This window comes from Cnephaeus nilssonii, assembly GCF_951640355.1.
Source record: "Cnephaeus nilssonii genome assembly, chromosome: 13".
NCBI classification, from domain to species: Eukaryota; Metazoa; Chordata; class Mammalia; order Chiroptera; family Vespertilionidae; genus Cnephaeus; species Cnephaeus nilssonii.
The window spans coordinates 30,727,737-30,751,347 of record NC_137084.1 but is presented as its reverse complement, the minus strand read 5'-3'; the positions used below and the strand labels follow the sequence as shown (position 1 = coordinate 30,751,347).

At 56.1% G+C, this 23,611-nt stretch overlaps 2 protein-coding genes across 8 annotated transcripts in view; both read right to left on the bottom strand.

Annotated features, from left to right (window-relative positions):
- Positions 1-1,410: 1,410 nt before the first annotated feature.
- On the bottom strand, positions 1,411-2,598 carry KCNJ11 (potassium inwardly rectifying channel subfamily J member 11; the record flags this gene model as incomplete). Its single annotated transcript, XM_079788157.1, has 1 exon — positions 1,411-2,598. The coding sequence occupies one exon, from the start codon at positions 2,596-2,598 to the stop codon at positions 1,411-1,413; it is 1,188 nt and encodes a 395-aa protein (XP_079644283.1).
- A 4,465-nt stretch (positions 2,599-7,063) lies between these two features.
- The window catches only part of ABCC8 (ATP binding cassette subfamily C member 8), a gene marked incomplete at both ends in the record, with an annotated part of 70,849 nt that continues 54,301 nt past the window's right edge, over positions 7,064-23,611 (bottom strand). For 6 of the 7 annotated variants that reach the window (XM_079788142.1, XM_079788143.1, XM_079788144.1 and 3 more), the window contains 18 exons: positions 7,129-7,266; positions 7,811-7,873; positions 8,337-8,470; positions 9,244-9,347; positions 9,702-9,810; positions 9,984-10,062; positions 10,968-11,098; positions 11,224-11,344; positions 11,698-11,811; positions 12,386-12,488; positions 15,426-15,518; positions 17,223-17,380; positions 18,084-18,153; positions 19,227-19,393; positions 19,501-19,742; positions 19,971-20,070; positions 21,089-21,214; positions 22,669-22,806. In XM_079788142.1, the coding sequence (XP_079644268.1) occupies positions 7,129-7,266; positions 7,811-7,873; positions 8,337-8,470; positions 9,244-9,347; positions 9,702-9,810; positions 9,984-10,062; positions 10,968-11,098; positions 11,224-11,344; positions 11,698-11,811; positions 12,386-12,488; positions 15,426-15,518; positions 17,223-17,380; positions 18,084-18,153; positions 19,227-19,393; positions 19,501-19,742; positions 19,971-20,070; positions 21,089-21,214; positions 22,669-22,806 (2,190 nt within the window). Of the gene's footprint in view, positions 7,340-7,810; positions 7,874-8,336; positions 8,471-9,243; positions 9,348-9,701; positions 9,811-9,983; positions 10,063-10,967; positions 11,099-11,223; positions 11,345-11,697; positions 11,812-12,385; positions 12,489-15,425; positions 15,519-17,222; positions 17,381-18,083; positions 18,154-19,226; positions 19,394-19,500; positions 19,743-19,970; positions 20,071-21,088; positions 21,215-22,668; positions 22,807-23,611 lie in introns of all 7 variants that reach the window. The other variant, XM_079788141.1, reaches the window with a different exon arrangement.

Below are 23,611 nucleotides of genomic sequence, written 5' to 3'. Positions count from 1 at the left end.
CAGCTTTGCTACAAGTTCCTGAGAGTGGAGGCAGCGCCATAAGCCTGGTGAGTGTCCAAAGGTTGAAATGGCCAGACAGGTTGGCAGGGCTGGGCTGCCTGAGGCAAAAGGGGACGTGTCTCCTTGAACTGGGGAAGAGGGCCAGCCTCAGGGCTCTCTCCAGGGCTCCTGGACTCCATGGCACCTCTGGAATGTGGGCTGGCAGCCCCAGCCCTCCCCTCCCTGTCCACCAGCTTGCCTCCTGCTTCCCCAGCAAGAACAGCCCAGAGTTAGAGTCATGAAGGAGGGAGGCTTTATTGACAAGGAGAAGGCAGAATTATGGGTAAGTACACACAACACTGCTCTAAGAGTCCAGGCCTGGAGTCAAGCCCATCAGGGCCAAGGGCCCCTTCACCTCAGGGACCTTGCTCACCCCCACCATCCTGAGCTTTCCAGCATCTTCTTTTCTAGCAACCCCTAGACCCTCCATGGTCACCCTCTGGACAAAGTCAGTGGCAGCCACGGGTGGGGAGCCAGGACCAGAGTTTGGTCTGAGGCTCAGTGAGTGTGGTGGGTCCAAGACCCCCTTCTCCTCGGACTCTTTCTGCGTGGCATGCCTGTGTCTGGCCCAGCCCACCCCAGCGTCTGAGGGTGGGGGACAGAGTGGGAATAGGCAGGCTCAGCAGCCACAGCCCACGGAGCCCTCACAATAGAAGCCTTGATCTTGGGGCAAAGGGTAGGGGAGCAGTGCCCATCCCACTCCCTGTGCCTGAGAGGTCTCGGTGAAGCTGAGCCTTCTCACGCCATGTCCTCCCTGCAGGAGCCTGCCCGTGGAGGGGAGTCCTGTCAGCCTCAGCCTGTCCCTGTGTGTGCAGGCTCCACACCTCCCATCCTCCAGCTGGAATGAGCTCCCTCATTGGCTGCCCTCCCCAGCTGGCCCACTCTTAAGCTCATCACGTTTGCAGGGAGCAAGGGTGGCTGGGGCCTGACCACAGGCATCTCTTGGGGCCACAGAAACACAGCAGCAGGCCCCCAACCAGCAGGCCCCCAACCTGTTCTTCCCCAGCCATCTGCCCAGCTGTGGCTGGTTGATCATGGGGCTCCAGGAGTAGCTGGAGATCCAGCTTTCGGGCCCGACACTTCCCACAGTTTCCCCAGCCTTGAGTCCGGGGCGGGGCACCAACCAGTCCTGAGTTGGGGCAGGGACAAAAATAACCCAGCACAGGCTCCCACTGAGACCAGAAATAGGTAGTGACAATGCCTTGTAACACCCTGGGCGAGCGCAGCAGGGGGGAGGCTGAGCTGGGGAGGGCCCAGCCTCACGCCAGGTCCGGACCTGGCCAACAGGCCCCATACCATGTCCACTCTACATATCGTATCACACTGCCCATGTGCACACACATGTCGGGTGAGAGCCCAAGGGACCAAGGCTCAGGACAGGGAGTCCGGAGAGATGCTAAACCTGGGCTTGGCCTTGGCTACGGCCACGCTGCGCTTACGCAGTGGCCCACGGGCCGTAGCGAGGGTCAACGCGTCCAGCAGGCTGCGGTCCTCCTCAAGCTGGCGGGCCGTGCAGAGGGGCGTGGGCACTTTGATGGTGTTGCCAAACTTGGAGTAGTCCACGGCGTAGCGGCCATCCTCCTCGGACACAATGGGCACGAAGCGCTGACCCCACAGGATCTCATCGGCCAGGTAGGAGGTGCGGGCTTGGGTGGTGATGCCCGTGGTTTCCACCACACCTTCCAGGATGACAATGATCTCGAGGTCCTGATGGTGGTGCAGGTCACCGGGCGCCAGGTCGTAGAGTGGGCTGTTGGCGTCAATGACGTGGTAGATGATGAGGGGTGCCACCAGGAAGATGCTGTTGCCCCCCACTCCATTCTCCATGGGGATGTCCACCTGGTGGAGGGGCACCACCTCGCCCTCCGGGCTGGTGGTCTTGCGCACCACCTGCATGTGGATGGTGGCGCTGATGATCATGCTCTTGCGGAGGTCGCCCACGCGCAGCATGAAGCAGAGGCGGCCTTGGCGCAAGGCGATGACCGCGTGCTTGCTGAAGATGAGGGTCTCGGCCCGCCGGTGGGCCTGGGCGGTCTTCATGAAGATGCAGCCCAGCATGATGGCGTTGATCATGAGCCCCACGATGTTCTGCACAATGAGGATCAGGATGGCCAGCGGGCACTCCTCCGTCACCATGCGCCCGCCGAAACCAATGGTCACCTGGACCTCGATGGAGAAGAGGAAGGCAGACGAAAAGGAGTGGATGCTGGTGACGCAGGGCACAATGGCGCCCTCTCCAGGGGCCAGGTCCACAGGAGCCAGGTCACCGTGGGCGAAGGCGATGAGCCACCAGACCATGGCGAAGAGCAGCCAGCTGCACAGGAAGGACATGGTGAAGATGAGCAGCGTGTGCGGCCACTTGAGGTCCACTAGCGTGGTGAACACGTCCTGCAGGAAGCGGCCCTGCTCCCGGATGTTCTTGTGGGCCACGTTGCAGTTGCCCTTCTTGGACACGAAGCGGGCCTTGCGCTCTCGGGCGCGGTACCGGGGCTCCGCAGGGTCCTCTGCCAGCCGGGTCAGCACGTACTCCTCAGGGATGATGCCTTTGCGGGACAGCATGGCTCCAGCGGCCACCAGGGAGAGGCTCCCCTCATGGGGGTGCCCCCTGACCAGCCTCCGGCCTCACTGTAGGGCTCCTTCCCTGGGTACCCTTCCGCTCTGGGACCACCCTCAGCCTGTGCTGGCCTCACTTCTGAGTCGCCTCCCCAGCCAGACTCATCCTCACCTCCATCTGGCCCCTGCTTCACTTTTTACACCCGTCTCACGTCTCAGCCCACCTGCCCATTGCCTAGTGAGCCCCCCCACCCTCGGGTTCCCCACCTGGATCTCAGCTCAACAATCCTCCACCTACTGGCCACCCCCAAGGGACCCCCTGTCTAAGACCCCCGTCTCCCCACCCAGCCTTCCTTCCCAACCCACCTCTTCCACGGTGGAACTTAACACCTCTGGTTATTACCCACTGGCCAGACCTCACACAACCCCCACCGTGTCTCCTGCCTCACCCATTGCTGTCCCCGGGCCCCCTCCAAGCTAGCTGCATATCCTGCCCACTCCCCAGTCTCACCTTCAGCTATGCCCCTCTCTCCCACCCCACCCCCTGAAGCCGTCTCGCGCTCTTCCGCTCTTCGCTCTTCGGACCCCCCTCCAAGCTGTCGTCCTCTCTGTCTCCTTGGGATCCTGCGATCCTCCAGAGTCACCACCCCACCCGGCTCAGCTCCGGATCCCCTCACCCCTGGCAGGACCCGACCGGGCTCACTCCGGAGTTGGGGCCTCCGGGCCCCCAGCGGGCCGCACGCACGCCGGCGCCGCGCCCCCGCCCCGCGCTCGCTCGGTCCCGGCCCCGCCCGCCTGTCGCCGCGGCACCTGCTCCTGCTCCTCAAGCCGCTGCCGTCGCCTCCCCGCCCCCTTCTGCCCTGGGGCTCGCAGCGGCCGGTCCTCCCGTCCGTCGGTCAGTCCGCGGAGACCGCCCTGTGCTAGGTGGGGGTAGGAGATTGAGGGCGAGGGGCGCCGGTGAGTGGAGTGGGGGACGGGGCCGAGGGCCGCCAGGGGGAGCCCGACCTGTTCTTGAACTGGAGCGGGGCGGGCACAGGCTCAAGCCCCGCCTCCCGCCGGTCACCTCCCACTGCCTGCTTTCTCCGGACTCACACAGGCTGGCCTTGGGGATTTGTCCCATCTGATGATCAAATCTGCCCACAGTCTATGAAATTAGGGCGGGATGGGGGTGAGGGAAGTCGTGGCTTGCCCTCCCACTCGGGATGACAGCTCCTGCCGCCCTGGCTTCCGTCCCCAATTTTCCCATCCTCTGTGGGGTCAGTATCCGCCTCTGAGCGCAGCGCTGGGCTTTGCGGTCCCCAGAGAAAGGAGGCACCAAGGGGCTGCATAACCAACCCGGTGACTGGGCGAGATTAGGAGGCCCTGATGACGTCTCAGCCACCTGCTTCTTCTCTTTGGGGGATGTTCTTAACCTCTTCTGAGTCTCGGATCCTTTGAGAATCTGATGAAATCCACGGTCCCCCTCCCCAAGGGCGGGGGTGGGGGGGCGGGGAGGTATCTGAGAAGGTGTAAGAACACAATTTAACAGCCACTGCAGGGGATGCTGGATACAGCAGCCCAGGAGCCTGGGTGGTTGCATCTTTTCAATCATGACTGCCCACCCCAGCCCTGCATGTCAAAGAAGTGTTGAGTTACTGGCACTTGCTTCACACCTCCTTACACCCAAAGCCTGATTTCTTCCGACCTTAGTTAATGGGAGGCACTCAGTTAATGGGAGGCACTTGGGTCTGTGGGGCTGGATTAGGGCCGACTTGGGCACTGAGGACCCAAGTTCTTGGCCTGGACATGAGTGGTTTCTACTGCAGGCATTAGCCTAGGGTTGCCCTATGGCTTAGGCTCCAGATGGGGGGTCCCCAGTTCCTGGCTGAAAGGGAAAGGCTGCTTGGTCTCTATTGTGGCAGTACTAGCCCCACTCCCTTTCTGGGGCTCAGGATCCATGTGTGTTCATTGGTTGGCGTGGGGGCTTGAGGCAGAGGCTGGGAAGTTAAGGACAGTGGGTTTGTGGGCCTCAGTAGGGCCAGGTGTGGCTTTCATATTGAGTTTTCCTCTCTCCCATACCCATCAGCAGACAGAACACTACTATTTAGAATAAGCATGATCTTGGGCTGAATTACCAGAGGTACAGTGCCTATGGTGGGGAGGGGAAAACAGGATGAGCAGAGTGGGGAGCTCAAGGAGACAGGATTACACAGGAAACCTCTGGGGCAACTACAGCTGTTGAGTCATCAGAAAAGGAGACTTGAAAATCACTGCCCTCCCTCGAGAGTTTGGGCACTACCCTTGAGGTCCAAGAAGGATGGACTAGCAGTGTTGTGTGGCCCCAAGTGTAGACCCAGTACAGACACTGAGTGGAACAGAGGCGGTCTTTGATTTCATGCAGGGAAGAATCAGTTCTAATAGCCAGAGATGACCCACGTCTGTAGGGTATCCAAGTCAAGGTTGGCAGATCATGAGGGATGCTCCAGAGGGGTTTGGGCCAGGATTGCCTTGGGCATCCCTGCAAGACTTCAGTGTGGACCCTGCCCCTGCTACTTCCCTTCAATTCCGTGGGGGTAGGGTGGGCATAGGAGGATGGGGATCCTCTTCTCCTCCTAGGCTCTGCTCCTGGGAGGTCCCATAGTGGAGGGAGCTGCTGGGGCCCCAGAGGCATCTCAGAGCTGGAAAGGCCAGGCCCTGCCTCACAGGGTGGCCCTGAGGCCTCAGCTATTTCCTGCTCTACCCTTTCCAGGAGGATGAGCCCACTATCCAAAGAGCCAGCCTCCTGCCCTGCTCCATCCTGTACCTCCTCATACTCATCTCCCTCAAGTCTCTTTCTTACTCAAAAAATTCCATTTCCCTTTTATTCATAGGCTTATCCCAGACTTCTTGTCCTGGCATTTAAGGCTGTCTGAATTTATGTCACCCATCCACCACTAAATGGGCCATTTTTACCCAACTCTGCCTATATAATTCCTACCCCTTCCATGCCCAACTTGAATCCTCTCTCTTCCAGGCAGCCTTAAAGGACTCTCCCTCTCTGAGCTCCTGTGGCTCCTAGACCATCCAGAAGGGTTTGTGTTGGGCCCCTCACCAATGACTGGTGGGTTTTACTTATGTTGTATGGCTCTGACCCCCTTGCAAACAAGATGAATGCAGGCCCAGGGCTCCTGGGGTCTGCACCCCCAGGGCCTGGTACAGCCAGTACTGAAGGCAACATGTAAATGATAATAAAATGATATGCAAACGAGCACCTGCCATTTCTTGGCCGAGGGCAGGTATGCTCTCCTGTTTCAAGATGCGGATGGAGTCTGAGGACGGTTGTTTTGGCCTCCTCTGTCTGGGCCCCAGCACCTCCCAGCCATTACCTGGCTGACTTGTGGCATGCACTGTGCTCTCCCTCTGGAGGGCCAGCATCTCCTACTTCTGAATGCCCCTGCATGGAGGATGGAGATGGGGACATGTGGTCCAGACCTAGCCAGTCAGTTTGTTCCAATCCTCTGGCCACATGACTAGGGGCAGGGATGTGACCCAAGTTGGTCAATCGAGATTTTTTCTGGAACTATTAGGAGAAAGCATCTCTTTTTTCAGAGGGGTAGGGTGTAAGCTGGAGCTGCTAGTGACCATCTGTCATTGCGGAGGGGAGAGGAAGATGGAACCAGAAACAGAGACACATCCTGATGTCAAACACCTGGATCCAGCGTACTTGGAGTAGCACACCTCCTGCCCTTCTCAGTCACATATGATAATAACTCCAGTTTTTGTTGAAGCCACACGGGGTTCCTGTCATTGGCAGGGGAAATAGTGCATTTCAAAGAGGGGTTGAGTAATCCAAGGTACTTGGGGTCCCACAATTTCAGTTCAGGAATTAAAGTGAGAAGGAAGGGGTTCAAGCTATAAGGAGATCTGCTACCTTACCTGATGAGATAATCACAAAATGCTATAACTCTTGTTATGTGCTGCCCCAAAAAGCATATGTTGAAGCCCCCCCAATGTGACTGTATTTGGAGATAGTTCCTGTGAAGAGGTAATTAGGTTAAATGAAGTCATAGGAGCAGGGCCCTAATCCAAGATGACTGGCATCCTAACAAGAAGAGAGAGAGATACCACAGATGTGCAAACAGAGGAATGGCCATGTGAGGACATAGCCAGATGGCAGCTGTCTGCAACCAGGGAGAGAGGCCGCAGGAGAAGTCAGATCTGCGATATCTTGATCTTGGACTTCCAGCCTCCTGAACTGTCAGAAATAAATTGCTGTCATTTAAGCCATGCAGTCCTTTGCTGGTTTGTGATGGCAGCCCTAGGACGCTAATACAACCCTCATTTCACAGACAAGGAAACCCGCTTTGCCCGAGCTCACACAGCTTCTTCAGGTCTGCTTGATGCCAAAATCATGCTGGCTCCACTGGACCCACAGTCCGCCCAGCCCCTGCCCATCAGATCCAAGGCCTCTGGTAGGAAATAACCAATCTCTTTATTTACAAGTGATTTACAGTTAGAAAACCCAGGTGGGCGGTGGGGCCAGGAGGGGGCATGGGCTGGCACTTGGGCTCCGGGAGGTCACTTGTCTGCACGGACGAAGGAGGCAAAGACGCTGTCCTTCCGGCTGAGCAGCTTCTCTGGCGTGTCGAACTCGAGGATGGCGCCACGCTTCAGGACAATCACCAGGTCTGCACTCAGGATGGTGTGCACACGGTGCTGAATGGAGCAGGAGGGGGCTGGTCAGGGTGGTGGGGGAAGGCCGGGGCAGCTGAGGGCATCCTTCCTGCAGCTTGGAGGCGGAGGAGGCGTGTGGCCAGAATGTCCTGGCTCTGTGGCGACTGCCCTTTCCTGAGGTGGCTGTGATTCCAAGCCTTCCATTCACTAATGACGCCCTCTCCCTTCACCAGGTCTCAGCTCTGCCCCAGACTTCAGGCTTCAAGCCTCAGAGACCCCCACCCCCCATTTCCTATGGAGATGTCACCCTAGCCTAGCTCACTGGGCCTAGGGAAGGGGTGAGGTGTGGGAAGGGATGGGGGGGGAGGGCTTGGAACTTGAAGAAAGAGAGGGGAGGTCTGAGGGACAGCAGGTACAAATCCTCCCCACTCCAAATCCTGCAATCCAGGGTCCCTGCAAGCCTTCTAGACTCCTTGCCGTGCCCTGCCCCAGGGTCCCCTCTCTCTTGATCACCAGGTCCCAGTGAGCCCAAGGACTTGCTCTTTCACTGGGTGTCCACCCTGCACCCCATCAACGGGCCCCTTACCGCAATGGTGACCACGGTACGGTCTGCGAAGGCCGTCATCACCACCTTCTGGAGGATGTTTTCCTGCCAGGTTGGAGCAGCAGCTGTTGGCTCACCTGCCCAGTGGTTGTGGTCTGGCCTAGCTTTGGGGATGTGGGGCCCAGGGTTGTGGCCCAGCTCCCATCTGACCCCAATCCTAGCCCCACCTCCTCCCTCTGTCTGGCCCTAGTCCACATAGGTCCGACCGGGTTCCTAGCATTCAAGGAGCTCAGCTCTGTGGTTGTGTGTGTGCTGTGAGCTTATGTGGGGTGTGCTCTGGTGGGGGACAGGTATGAAGTTGCCATGGATCTGTGTGCAGCTTGTATGTATGTGGATTGTGAACATGCCCTAGCTGGAGTCAGGGTCCCCAGCCCTTTGCCTTTTCTGCCACAAATGGCCTTGATGTTCAAGGCAACATCTTGAACTTCAGGGCTACTTTATGCAAATTTCCCCCTAACCCACCCACCCTCTCCAAGTCCCCCACCCCGTGGATGTGCCCAGGACCAACCGTGGCCATGTCGATGGAAGCCGTGGCCTCGTCCATGATGAAGATGCTGGTCTTCCTCACGAAGGCCCGGGCCAGGCAGAACAGCTGCCTCTGGCCCTGGCTGAAATTCTCCCCACCTTCTGTGATGATGGCATCTGAAATCAGCCCCAGGAGAGGAGCAGGGCTGAGTGAATCTTGGGTTGTGAGGAGAGTAGACAGTGTGGCTTGGGGGGGCGGGGGCTCGGGAAATGTCTGTACAGGAGTGAGTATGTGAGTGTGTGTGGTGAGTACAGGTGTGTAGGGTTGCCGTGCCTCACACAACAACACGGATGCCACCCGCATGGATTACAACGGGAAGAGCACCCCCTGGAGTGTGTGCTGCTGGGGCCCTGGGCAGTCCGGGGAGGGTGTGTGCACTGAGTGTGCGCTCCATGTGCGGGGCCTTGGTGGCGTGATTCTCTGAAGCCAAGGCGTGGCCAGCCTCTGCTGCCAAAGGGGCCGCAGCAAATGCAGCGACCCTGGGGTGGGGCGGTCTCCCAGGAGCCTCCAGGAGCGCCCTGTGCTTGTGATTCCCCAGACGGTTCTCTCCTTCCTCTTTCTGGGAGAACGGGGCAGGCAGGTGGGCAGGGAAGGGCAGGACTGAATATACCGCCATGGTATTGGGGATCTGAAAGCTCCATCTCACAGGGACCCCTACTGTCCTTCGGTGCCAGACCCTGAACTGACCGTTGTGTGACCCGGGGCAAGTCACTTGACCTCTCTGAGCTCCTGAATGGGGAGACCTAGGACTAAATAGTCTCTGGGGTCCTGCCAGACCTCAGACTCCAAACTCTGGACAAACCTAAGGCACGAGTTCTCCCTTCCCAGCCCTTAGGGACATCCGGGCGTCCGCTAGTGCCCGACCAGCCGCTCAGCCAGCAGTGGTTACCAAGGCCTCCTGGCAGCGCCTTCACCACCAGCTTCAGCTGCGCTATCTCCAGGGCCTCCCACAGAGTACTGTCCGAGCACTTCCGCTCTGGGTCCAGGTTAAATCTGGGGGGGACACAGAAAGCCCCGTAGGGAGGGGAGCAGGTCCTGGCTCCATCCCCACGGGCCTTGCAGAGGGTGAGGCTGGTGAAGGGAGCACTGAGTGAGAACTGATTGACTTGGGGGTCTGGCTGGGAGGTGGGCACTAAGGTGGTGGCACCCCAGACCTGAGGGTGGGGTACCCCTAGGGACCAGGGCCTGCCCAGGCCTAAGGAGAAAGAGAAGGGCATGGGGGTAAACTCCTCTGAAGAACCAGCGCCAGCCCCTCGCGCTCCTGGCCTTGTTCACCCCTCCTCTTTGTGCTCCAGATTGGATGGCTGGAGCTGAGCCAGGCCTGGCTGGGGACCCCCCGGGGCTCACCGGATGGTGCCGCTGAAGAGGACGGGGTCCTGCAGGATGATGGAGAGGCGCGAGCGCAGGGTGTGCAGCGGCAATTTGGCGATGTCAATGCCGTCGATGATGATGCGCCCTGCGTGGAGACCATGCTACAGGGGGGGCACCATGGTGCTGGGACTTGGGCCCCAGGAGGATGCCGGGGAAGACAGTGATTGCCGGGCCTCCCGTGACGTCTGACCATACACCAGGCCTGAGGTTTCATCTGGTGGCTGTGGGTGCCTGTGGGGTGCCGGCCATACCACTCACCTTCGAACATGTCCACCATGCGGAAGAAGGCGAGAGAGAAGGAGGACTTCCCACTGCCGGTGCGACCGCAGATCCCAATCTGGAAAGAGAGGAGCAGGTAAGCTGTGAGGGCGCTGGGAGCCTGGGGGCGCCGGGAGCCTCTGGTGCTAGCTATGGGGGTGCGCGGGGCTGGGAGGTCCTAGCGCATCTCCTTGTCCCCGCTTTCTCACTAGCTTCTGCTTGGCCAGGGCTGGGCCCCATGTTTGGACTTGTTTCCTGCAGTGGGTCCAGAGGGGGCTCCCATGGGGACCCGCAAGCAAGTGCAGGTGTAGATGCCCATTGGCCTGGGCCTAGGTGTGGGCCGGGCTGTGCCTGGTACTTGCTGCAGGAGAGTTGGGGGCACTAGTGTGTCTCTCTGTGCATGGGTGTGGCAGGAGGCCTGGGTGGCTGCGTGAGGTGTGCAGGATGTGTCTGTGCGTCCCACCTTAAACTGGAGCCATCTCTGTCCGCATCGCTTCCTGGCCCTTGGGTACCAACAGAAACGACAATAAAGAACGAATACAGAGACAGAGATAGTGACAAAAAGATGGAAGGAGAAGGGCAGAGGCAGAGAGAGCAGAGTGGGAGTGAGGAAGAGGGAATCAGTCAGAGAGGCAGGGCAGAGGGCCAGATGGGGATTCCCTCCCCGGGACAAGGTGGCCTCACATTCTGCCCCTAGGCCCCTGCTCTGAAGCTCAGGAGGCAGTACTCTGGGACAGTCTGACCATTTGCAGTGGGCTTGGGGGGTGCTGACAAAGCCGCTGTAACCAGGGGAGTCTGAGGTGTCCTCCTTGGTGAGTGAGTGAGGGCTGCAGGAGGAGAAGGGGAGAGGGAGGGAGGGGAGAGGTAGGCTGAGCCATGTCCGGTGAGGGGCCTGGGGGCTCTGAATGGGTGTGAGAACTGAAGGACCCTGGAGGGCCCCGAGGTGACTCTGTGGGTGGCCCTCCCGGTGCCCTCCGCCCTGACCTTCTGTCCTGGGGAGATGAGGGCGTTGACGTGCTTCAGCACGGGCTTCAGGGAGCTGTCGTAGCGCACACTCAGGTTCTGGATCTGGATCTTCCCTTGGTCCGGCCAGTTCTTGGGGATCAGCGAGGGTGCTGGGGGCCGGGCTGGGGGTCAGCCACCAGGCAAGGGCCACAGCTGGTATCCAGGAGTACCCTACCCCCAGGCTCCCTCCTGGTCCCCTCCACCCAAGCACAAGAAGCCCTCCTGCACCCCTCACCCAGCAGCCCCTCGTAGCTCTCTGCCTCCGTTTTCAGGAGCCCGTGGATGCGTTTCACGGCCCCCAGCTGAATCTCCATGTCCGCCAGGTTCCTCACCATCCAGTTGAGGTAGTTGGAGACCTGTGGGGAGTGAGCCAGTCACAATCAGTGGCCACGTGGTCTATCTCTGGCCACCAGGATGCTCTGCTTATGGCTGAGGAGGGGCTTCCCCCCCGACCCCCCGCAATATCGTTTGCTGCCCACTGGCTGGCTGTTCAGGTGGCCCTTCCCAGAGGCACAGGAAGGGTCACCATGAACGAGTTCCTCACCCACCCTCTGTCTGGGGCCTGGGCTCTCCTGCCTGCACGGTCCCTCTGGCATCAGACCCAAAGCAGCTTGGGGTAAGGCCCGGGGTGTCTCATGGGGGAGAGGTGCCCTGGGATTCCCTGTGTGTGGTTTCTGACCCCTCCCCTGACCTAGCCGCTGCCACTCACCATTAGGGCGTAGGTGAGGCCCAGACCCACCAGGCCGGCAGAGAGCCCCCTGTGCAGGGAGTTGGAGATGGAGGTCACGGCCGCGATGAGGACCACACATGCACCAATGTACTCCTGTGGAGGGACGGGGCTGGCTTGGGCCCTTGGGGGCTGAAGCCACAGTGACTTCCCCCCTCCCCTTCAGAGCAGAGAGAAGCTCAGCTGAGACTCAACCCCGGCCCCAAACTCAGGTAAATGTCAGCACACACAGGAGGCCTGTGAAGGCTGGAGCCCCAGGAGACAGAGTGCACACAGCTATGCTCCCCCTGCTCCCCAGTCACCTGTACCTGTGTCTCACCAGCTGGCCCACACATGTACACAACATAAGTATCATATGACCCACTTCAGACCCACACACTCATCACAGTTAAACACACACTTATTCCCACTATTCACACACACCTCAGATTCCCAGTCCCCAAGCAATAATATGGAGAAGAGGGGGCTCCGGTCAGACACCGGGAGGACCACCAGGAATGGGAGAAGCAGGAGGCCTCGAAGACCCCCCCGCCCACGTGTGCACACGAGCTGGTGGTATTCCACACTCTTCCTACCCTCTGGTCCATGTTTGGCCCTGGCTCTGCAGAGCTCCACACCCCTATCAGAACCCCCTGTCCTGGGGCCCAGGGTGGGGGTGGGTGGCACTTGCCATGCGGACTTCTAGCCATCTGTTGGCAGCCGTGAGGAAGAGGGAGGCGATGTTGTTAGAGTCTGTGTATTCGAGGAGCTTCTGCTGGAACCGGGCCTCGTACCTGGAGGGAGGATGATGGTCTGAGAGAATAATTTGGTCCCACATAGCCTGTGGGAGCCTGCCCTGACACTCTAAGGTAGACAAGACCTCTCTGTACAAGGAACTCTGGAGGCTTCTTCCTGCCCCTGTGCCCTCATCACTTCCCTCCTGGGGTTACTACACATGGGTCTGCCTCCTCTTTCTGACCAGCCTGGGCTCCTGGCATCACTCTCCTTGGCCAGCCCTCAGACCTGGCTGGCTTGGGCACTTGTTTGATGGTGAATAACGGAATGAATGAGAGTGGCTTCAGCGCTGGTCCCAGGGACGCAGTGAGGGGCTCAGAGGGACTCCAGACAAGCCTTGGTGGGCACTGGCTTTTCACTCCTGGAAGGTGTTTGTTCTGCTTCGGTTATTTCTGGGTGGAGGGCCTGTGATGAACTCTGTGTGTGAGGGTAAAGGGAGTCTCTGAGGCGAGGAGCGTGCCTTTGCGCAGCACAGGCGGATGTGTGTGGGGTGATGTGGCTGAGGCGGGTGTGAAACCCTACGTCTGCAGGGCTCGATCAAGTGTGTGTGCAAGAGGTGTATGTGAGAGTGCAGGTGTGTGCGACGGGAGAGTCCGCGGGGCACCGTCTGCGGGGTGAGTGTGTGAGGGTGTGTGAGCTTCTGGGGCAGGTGTGTGATGGTGGAAAGAGCCCCAGCTTTGGGGCCATGTGGACCCAGGTTGGAGTCCGGCCCACTCCTTACTGGCTGTGTGTGTAGACGGAGACTCAGTTTCCTCATCAGATGATAATAGTTCCTACAGGGACTGCCACAACCTCTGAGCCCAACACCGAGCCCAGTGCTGGGTACTCCTGAAAGGTTTTTGGGGAAAAAGCAGGGCCTCCTAGAAAAACCAGGTCAGACAGGCCTGGGTTCCAAATCTAGAACCAGCGCTCACTGACTGTGTAGCCTTGAATTGGTTCCTCAGCCTCTCTGGGCCTCTTCTCTTCATCTCAGTAGGGGCTGCAGTAACTCTGGGTGCAGAGTTACTGCGATAGCACAGGTACAATGCTTAGTGCAGGGCCTGGCACTTGGCAAGTGCGCAATCAATAAATGCTACTCAGCTCTCAACAGAGCGGGCTGTTGGGCAAAAGCCAATGAATTAAACACATCCAAGGGATGATTATAAAGTTCTTCATTCATTTATTTAAAAACCATCCACTGTGTGAGTGCAATGTGGGGAGAGAGGGCACCTCGCTGGGCAGCAGTTCCCCTGGCCGACCACAGGCTTGGTCTGGGGCTGGTTACAGGATGCTGGGATTTACCCGGATCCTACTGAGAGGGTCTGGCTGCCCTAGGCCCAGCCTCAAGCCTTCAGGACACCAGTTGTAAGACAGACATCACCAACATCTAGAGTAGAGGGTAGGCCCAGGGGTGTGGAGGGGTCTGGAAGTTGAAGGAACTGGGGAAGTTCAGGCTTGAGAAGGGGACAGGGAGGAGACCCTAGAGCCATGTGCCAGGCTCCAAGGAGCATCCGGATGGGAGACAGCACAGGCTTGCAGGGGGCAGGGGATGACCAGGGAGCAGAGCCAAGACCGGAGTGGAGCTCAGCTTTACTCAGACAAGACCCCTAAGAGGCTCTCCCACTGGCCCCAGATGTCCCAGGGTGTGAACACCAGGGACCCGGGCATCTCTCCCAGGCTGCAGCTGGACTATGGGGGCTAGGGGAGAAGATGTCAACCTCCTTGGACCCTCCCAGCTGGTCCTTGGGCCCTAGGGTTACTGTTGGACACAGGGCTTGGTGTTGCATGCCTCCTGTCACACCCTGCACAGCTATGCCATCCTAAAAATAACCTGGACTCACTCTTTGGTTGAGGCTTAAATACCAGAGCCTAACTATCTGGGTCAGGGGTGTCTGACCTGTCTGGCTGGAGGAGAGATGCCCTAATATATCAGTCAGAGACGAATATAACAGCCCTACCACTCCCCAGGCAGCCTCAATGCTCCCGTCCAGCCTAACATCACAACTCAGGATAGCAAGACGATGGCAGGGGCACTGAAGTTTTCAGGGCTTTCTTCCAGCCTGGTGAATCCTGTCTACCCTTTGAGTCCTAGCTCCATTGCCACCTCCTCTGTGAAGCCTTCCATGACTGCCCTCCCCTTGTGTGCTCCCACAGCTTGTGTCCTGCCAGGTGCTTTCAGAGTACCTGTCACATGGGTTGTTGGTCCTGGCCTGTTCAAAGTCTGGACTGTAAGGGCCTCCAGGTCAAGGGCTCATCTGACTCATCTCTTTTTTAGCGCCTGGCACGGGGCTTAGCACATGGTGCATGCTCAGTAAAGGTTGTTGAATGAATGAGCAGATTCAAGCCTGGGCTTCGACGGGCTTTACACAGAACAGTAATATAAGCTCTCTGAGCCTCAACCTCCTTGTCTGAGAAATGGGAATAATCACTGTCACTACCTTGGATCGCAGGGCAAAGTGAATGAGATGGGCATGGAAAGAACTCGGCAGTGTTTGGCTTACAGGAGGTACATGCCATTGACTGTGAATCTAACCCATGATCCTTTGGTGTGCAGGCTGATGTGCTATCCACTGAACACCACTGGCGAGAGCTAGGAGATTCTCAAAGATGGCCTCATGCTTGCCCATATGACGTAAGGTCCTTTCTAGCATTGATATGTGAGTACTTGTCCCAGCCTTGTTTGTTCTGAAATTCTGCCTTAGGCCACAGGGGGTCCGGGCTTGGCTGTGGGGCTGAGGTTTTCCTCTCTGGATCATACAGTGGAGCCCACTTGTCCTGACCCTCTGGGGGGCTTCATCTGGGCCTTGGGTTTTGAGGAGGGGTTGGGAGATGTATGCCTTGGGCCTTCCTAAGTGGAGCCCTGAGAACTGAATCTCATGACCTGTCACCCGGCCCCCCCCACCTCCCCCCAGCCATCCCTACCTCTACCCGCCCCCACCCCGGGGTGAATCTGGTACCTGAAGGCCCGGATGGTGATGAGGCCTTCCACAGTTTCAGCAAAGTGGGAGAGCAGGGGGAGCTGGGTGGTGTCATCCAGCTGCTGCAGGTCCCTGTGCCGGGGGAGCAGAGCGGGATGGTTAGGAGGGCAGGCTCCGGGCTCAGCCTGGGTCTGCATCTGAGTTCCATCCCTTTGACCATGTGGGCAAGTGGCTTTGCCTCTCTAGAGCTCAGTCTCTCACCAGTCAATGATACCACCCCATCAAGCAGTTGCGAGGACTGGACAGCTCGTGTAAGTAAAGTGCTTAACCAGCTTGCTGGCACAGTCACTGCTATCCTGGGCATCACCTACCCCTCCTCTGTACCTCTGTCCCTGTGCTGCTGCTGCTGCTGCTGCTGCATAGCCTCTCCCTGCAGGGAGGCTGCGCAGGCACGGTTAGTTCCCTTGCACAGGTGAACAACCTGAACCCGAGACACCTCGTCAAAGGAACAGAAAGGCAACCCAAAAGCTTCTAGTCCCTCCCCAATAACCACAATAGATTTCAGCACATCACAGGTCAGGTCAGACTCCAAAGAGCTCCTAGAGGGGGAAAGGCCAGCAGTTTCCATGGAAACAGAATTGCTCCTGCTCTCCACAGCTGCACCTTGACAGGCTGGGATGCAGAAAGCATCCTTCCTCCAGGGCCACAGTGGGTGCTAGGGGAACAGGGCAGTTACCCTGGCAGAGGAAATGCACTTTGTAGAACAGCTTTGTAGTGTTTAAACAGCCACCGTGTTTTGTGAATGTCAGTGAATTATGGATACATTGTGGGTACCGGGGGATTCTGGACCAAACAGGCAAAACACAATTTATACAAGTCTTGATCCTTTGGTCAAGGTAATTGAGGCCAAAATGTACCTAAATTTAATTATTACTATTGCTAATCAGCATTTTGACTCCAGTTTTTAAGCAACCTTTGCACTTGGGAAAGGTACTTAATCTTTCTCACCATCACCCATAGTAAGAAATACATTTTATATCATAACACACCCCTATGCCACCCCAACAAAGCTTCCATGAAGCAAAGCTTACTGTTACTATGTGAATACGGTCTGATATTTTCCGTTTTATTTCATTTCTTTTTAAATGCTGGTTATAATCTATGTACTGATTTCACAACCCATGGCTAGGTTGCCATTGGCATCTTGAGAAACGCTGGCCTAGAGGTTCTTTAAAATTGTCCCTACGATTCTTTGAATCTAGGAGTTAAATAGAATTGTTCCCAGAAAAAATTCCTAGGGAATGTTCTTAGAAAATTTTGAGGAGAAAAGAGGTATGTGTGGCTCCAAGTCCCCCGAGGGCAAATGTGATCATGAGGCTGGTGGTGAGCAGCTCCCTGGTGAGGAGGCTCCTGACCCACGTGGCTGGGATGCGTGGTTGCCATAGCACCCCTCACATCAGGTGCCCTCTGACTTCACGTGTCGGCAATCTGCCTGGTCACTGGACTCATACAACCCCTTCTGAGACACATTTTGGCAAAATGAATGAAGGGCATAAGCATGCACATACTCCCCTGACCTAGCAGTTCCATTCCTGACCATAGCTCCCAAGGAAACAGTCCAGGTGTTAGCTGCAGCCTGTGTGCTGACACTTGCTTACATTAGGATAGTGGAACAGGAATACTTCATTTCCTTCATGTCTATTTTCCTTTTCACAGGGAACAAGACTCTACTACTTTTATGATAAAGACTAACCAGAGTACCAAACTGCCCATTGCAAAGCACCTCCCACCCCCTCCCCACCCTCAACCTCGAAGGTTGACAAATGATGCCATCACCTGGACGCCACCCGGAAGTACTTCTGGATGAAGTAGCACACGATGGCCAAGGGCAGGAGGGCCACGAGGAACACAGGTGTGACGTAGGAGATGACGGCCAGGGCCGAGACACAGAGCAGGGTGGAGCGGCTCAGGCACTCCAGCGTGGATGGGATGTGCTGAGGGAGGGTAGGGAGGGAGAGGGAGGGGAGTTTCCATATTTGATGACCTTTAGTGAGTTACTTGCTGCCAGGTTTTGCTCTGTCACACTATTATAGGCACATGTCTTATCTCTCCAGCTACACTGTGAGCTCCCTGAGGGCAGGAGGCAGGACTTGGCCTTCTCACTATCTAGTGCAATGGTAAATAAAGAACACAGGCTGAATCAAAATACATATTCTCCACAAAACCAGTCACCTTGCCCCAGCCAGTGTGGCTCAGTGGTTGAGCATCGACCTATGAACCAGGAGGTCATGGTTAGATTCCTGGTTAGGGCATATGCCCGGATTTCAGGCTTGTTCCACAGTGTGGGGTGTGCAGGAGGCAGCCAATCAATGATTCTTTCTCACCATTGATGTTTCTATCTCTCTCTCCCTCTCCCTTCCTTTCTAAATCAATAAAAAGATATATATTTTAAAAAATCAGTCACCTTGGTTTGGAATATGTTGGAACCTTCCAAGAGTGAGCCAGGGGGCTCTTGGATGTGGTTTCCCTCAGCCTTATTATGAGGGCCTTATAGGGGGGCGTGGGCAGCATTATAATCAGATTGGGGCCCACTGGCTTCCTCCCCCAGGGCCCAGGTCACCGGATCTGGGGAAGCCAGCAACAGACAGGGGCCTGGCCTCTCTCCAAACTGGAGGACTGGGTCACAGTCCTGTGTACCTGGTCGATGGTATTACAATCAGATGAAAATCTGTTCAGGATGCTTCCGAGGGGCGTGGTCTCAAAAAACCTAAGAGGCAACCAGAAGAAGTACCTCATTTGTTTACTGATTTCTTTTCTGTTTATTGAATGAGGGTAGTTATTTCTTTCATTTTGGTGTCTCTGGAGTCATCCCTGGGTCTAACCTTTGCAGGTCTGTAGCCATCTGGCCCGAGTCCCTGAGAATTCCCGCAGCAGCCCAAAGGGGTGCTGGCCCCTCGCTGGCCTCTCTTACTATCAAGCCCATGTGTGACCACTGCCACCTTCCTCAGCTGCTCCCCAGGCCTGACTCACTCAGCAGCCGTCCTCCCTGGGACATAGAGTCCTCTCCAAGGGACAACCAGTCAGGGGAACAGGGCCCTGGGGACAGCCTGTCAGCTGGCTGACCCTGCAGGGCCACTCTGTCTGTCATCACGCTAGCTGTGTCACAGAGCCAGCCTAACCCCAACCGGAGTATTTCAGACCCCCAGATCTGAGACCAATAGAGGGTGTATAAACTTTGAGGACACCTCTCTGGGCCACAGAGAGGCTGCAAAGTAAATCATGGAGCCAGATGGTGAGGTCTGGAATTGACAAGGGTGGGGCCAGATGACCTGTTGGCCTGTGGATTCTTAAGCCGAATTGGCTAGCCAGCTGGGCAGTGACTTCTTTTACACCAAGTGGTCTTTGGGGTTTTTATCCATGTCATTACAGAAGATTAGAGCAGCTACACCATGTGCCCAGTGTCAGAACCTGCAGGCTGGCGGAGGGAGGACAGAGAGGAGGAGAGCTGAACCCGTGGTTGGGGACAGGCAGATGGTACCTGCCTAGGGAAGGGAAACTAACGTTTACACAGAGCCTGCAGACCCTCACTTTGGAAGACTGTTGCGACAATTAGATGAGTGAACCATGTAAAATGCCTAGCACTGTGTCTGGCTGAATAAATGCCCATTCCCCTCTGTTTTCTGCACTGAGGAGGGCACTTTTACAAACACTGGAGGCTCCTTGAGTCATGCCCAACAGCTTGTGACAGAGATTGTATATCCCCATTTTACAGATGGGACAACTGAGGCCCACATGATAGTGACTTGCCCACAGCCCCAGCATGGTGGGGGAGAGGGGTACCTCATGGGAGCCAGGATGATCTGGTTCAGCAGGCTGCGGTGCAACTTCTTGGCCACCTTCAGCCCCGTCCACTCTACTGTGACAGATGTGACCAGGCAGAGCATGATGCCCAGGCTGCAGAGCACCGTGAACACCATGGCGTAGACAGTCTGGTCAAGGGAGCATTCCTGGACCAGGCAGAAAATGAGGCAGAGAGTCCCGGGGGTGTCTATGGTTCAGCCCCCTCTACCCCTGCCCCTCCCCCGGGCCCTTGCCCTGGGGCTGCTGGCCCCACCTGGCTGAGGGAGCAGTTCCTGGCCATGGGGCTCAGAGTCAGGGCACTGTCCGTCCACTTGGCCAGCCAGTAGTCAATGGCCACCAAGACCATGTGCTTGAGCAGCTGGGAGAAGATGAGCAGCGACAAGAGCAGGATGCCGGCAGACGACAAATACTTGGCGCAGGCTCTCCATGGGATCTTGGCGCGCTGGTGCAGCACCGACGACAGGTTGTCCTCCTCCTCACTCTCGGCTGCCTCCTCTGCAGGCCACAAGAACCCACCCTGCGGCTTCACATTTTACGGTCCTCTGAGGGTGGCGCAGGGGGCATGTTCTCCCCACTTACAGATGGGAAGACTCAGGCACACCGAGGGGAAAGGATAAAATCAAAGGCATACTATCTTACCACCCTCAGGACCTCAAACCTTAGCCTCCCAGGGAATGATTAGACCTCAGGCCATGATTTCACTCCCAGTCCCACTGTCTATACCTTCCTCCTCTTCTTCATCCTGTAGGAGGCCATCTCTCGAGGACATGGCCCGGGGCAGGCCCTGGGGTGGCTCTGGGACTTTTCTCTCCACGATGGTCTCCTGAAAGACAAATGGGGCCTGGCTAATGTCCTCAGGTGTGCAGAGGGGAAAAGAGAGGATGGGAGCAACTACTCCTGGTAATGAACAGTGTCAATTTCCAGGTTGCCCCTGCTTCTAGAAGGGTCCAGAGGGACACATATTTGTACTGTCTTGTCTCTCTCTGTCTTTTTAAAAAATTATTCTTTACTGTTGAAAGTATTACATATATCCCCCTATTTCCCCCATTGACCAACTACAGCCCCCCACCCCCTAACCCCCCTGCTGCCTTCTCCATCAGCTAACACCACTCCAAAGTCCCTGGGGGAGACACCTCTCCCCTATTCTTAGTCTTTGTGATATGGGAGAGCTGGCAATTCTCCCTGGCTCCAGGGGTGGGCATATGACACCGTGCTGGCCAATATTCCATATCCTTGGCCACAGTGATTTGTTCAGAGGTGGGCACATGACCAAATTGGACCAATGAGAGTCAGCCCTGGGACTTTTGCTAAACAATCCTGAAAGAGGCACTCTCTTTCTGACAGCTGTTGATCAGTGAGAATGTAAACCTGAAACTGCCAAAGGCCCTCACTGTTACCATGGGAATGAAGCCAGTGTGAGGGGAGCAGAGCCAAGGGATGGGGAGAAACAGATCCCTGGCGACATTGTTTAACTGCCTGGATCCAGCTCTATCTGAAGTTATGATACCCCTGGACTTCCTGGTTTCATGAGTCAATAAATTCTTACCCCCTCCCCCCCCTTTTTTTTTTGCGTAGTCAGTTTGAATTGATTTTCTGAAACTCTGTAAAGTAAATGGTATCTGACTATCTCAGGATAAGGGGAGGGCATCCTCCTCATTCTGCCTTGGGTAGTGGGCACAGACACTGTTCATCCTCTGACAGGAGCAAGTTTATACTCCGCTCTCACATCTGTCCTTTGGGGGGTTTCCTGAGACCAGCGAGGGCAGGAAGGCCTTTGTGAGGTTAGGTCTAGCAGAACCTTCTTCTCAGGGGGTGGCTGCTTGGTCCAAGGACATACCCACCTTCTCCAGCTCTTGGTCCTGCCGGTTCATGAGCGTCTTCCAGTGCTCAAAGAGCTGGCACTCAGACCTCTGGAAGTCCTTGAGCGTGCCCTCCCTCTGGATGGTGCCATCCTTCATGGCGATGATCTGGAAAGGCAGTAACAAGCTCTGCTGAGGGCTGGCTGGGGATGTGGAGTGGAGGTCACACCCCGCCTGACTGAGGAGTCAGAGGTGGGCATATACATCCTTTTCCCACCACAAATGGCCTCTGTTTTTCCCATGGCAGCAAGCTGGTAGTGATAACCTACCCTCACCAACACACACCCAGGATTTAGGGTTTGGTACATCTGGGGGGTAATTCTCAATGGTTGCCCATGGTTGATAGGAGGGTTTGCAGAGCAACTTCGTGCATCCTGGTCAAGCTGCCTGGTTATGTGCAAGGCAGCCGTGGCAGCTGTTTTTGTACACTTAATGGGCTCATTGCACTCTACCCTTAGATGAGAGGTTCCACCAGCTTTGGCAAAGCACCTGTTGGCTTAAATGTGTGGCCACGCCTCTTTGAAATCAATAAAACTTATTTTATTTGTGATACTCAGTGTTTCACACTCACATGGACTCGTGATTAATTTAGACACCTACCCCTGCTCCTCTTACCCCCAAACACTCCCAGGGGGCTTAGGGAGGGGTGTTGGGAGTCCTATCCACTGCTTCGCTAATAAACCAGGCACCTCCATGCTTCTCTTCTTTGGATTAAGGATTGTCCTGCAGTCTCGTCAAGGTCATCATGGAAATTCAGACATGAACCTGCACCTGTTTTAATAGCTTTTTCTTTTTTTAATTTGGACTTTTCCCCCTTTTTCATAGTGGGGGGAGGGTCTCGCTACATGTAGAAGGGAAGCTTATTTAGGGGGAATTAGAAGGGCCAATTGGCACAGGCAGACCTGAAGGTTAGGGAGGACCTCAATTGTCAGGGGCAGCTCTGAGTAGGGTTTAGGCAAAGCCCAGATGTCAAAAGTCACATGATTTCCATCTTAAAAACTAAGTGTTTTCCAATGAATTAAAAAGGAACTATGTGTAGATGTTGAGGGGTATGTGGATTTAGTTAAAAGTGGGGTTTACAAAATTGCATTCCACCGATAATGAAGTCCTGTTACTACTGCTATCATTTGTTTCCAGATGGGAAAACTAAGGCACAAAGAGGGGAAAGAGTAAAATAAACTTGAATCTGACCCACCGGATGGCAGGAAGCTGGTTTTCCCATCCAGTGGGCATCCCAAAGGCCAGGGGGGATGAGCTATTTAACTGAGCAGGATGCAGAAGGTAGGGACTGAATGTGTACTTCTTTCTGAGACATCTCAGTGCCAGCCCTTGTGGTACCCAGGCCAGGATGGGGAATGCCTGCAGCTCTAGGTGACAGCAAACCCTTGGGCTGTGCAGGTCTCCCTGATCTGCCCAGTCTGCACGAAGCCATCCAGCGCTGATCTCTTCTGCTTGGTGGCCCTCAGACACTGCTATGAGATGTCTCATTAACTTCTTGGAAGATGTCAGACTGCCTCTCCCACCTCAGCCCCCCGCAGCTTGATGTCCCTGTGGCCCCTCACCCAGTCTGCGTGAGGCAGGTATTGTAGCTTGTGGGTCACTAGGACCACTGTCCTCTTATCGTCTCTGAGGAGCTCGAGGATCCCGGCCTGCATCAGGTGGTCACTCAGGTGGACATCCAGAGCTGAGAAGGGGTCATCCTGGACAGGGAGGAGAAGGTAGGGGCAAGTGTAAAGGGAGGGGGTGACAGTGAGTACAAAACCCAGCAGAGTTATATCAGCTCTGGTCTCGGGGCTAATTAGCTGTGTGGCCTTGGACAATGTCCCTCAGCTCTCTGGGCCTCAGTTGCCTCATCTTAAAAATGGGGCTGTTATCAGTTATTATTCTCAAACAGTGGTTCCCCATAGTCTATGAAGCCTGAATTCCTTAGCGTGGGAATCCAGGCCTTTACAACCTGCTCAGTCTTCCTTTCACTGCTCATCTGTCTTCCCCAACTTCTCTACACTTCAGGTTTCCAGGGAACTTGCGATTCCAGGCCTTTGTCTACACTGTTCCCTCTGCCTGGAGTCTGATATGCCTTTTGTCTGCCTGGCAAACTCCTACTCATCCTTCAGTGTTCCACCCAAGCACTGGCTCTTCCTGTGTCCTTTCCTGACCCCCTCAGACACTGCTATGAGACATACCTAGCCTCCTCTCCTCGCTGTTCCAGCGATACCCTGCCCAAAGCCAGATCTGGTAGTTATGTACATGAGGCCCCTAAGATCTGAGACTCTCCTCCCCCCCCAACCCCCCCGCCACCGCAAAGAAAACTGAGACCCCCTTGTGCCTGGTACAGAGTAGTACCTTAATAAAGTTTGCTGAAATAAAGTAAAATATCCACTTTACTTCTCTCTAACAAAGTTGTTTAAAGTTCACATGGGACCCTGAGTGAGCTAGGACTTTGTGAAGTGCTGTACGTGAGTCAGTTATAGACTGTGAACCTTACGTAATGACATGTGTTTAGTA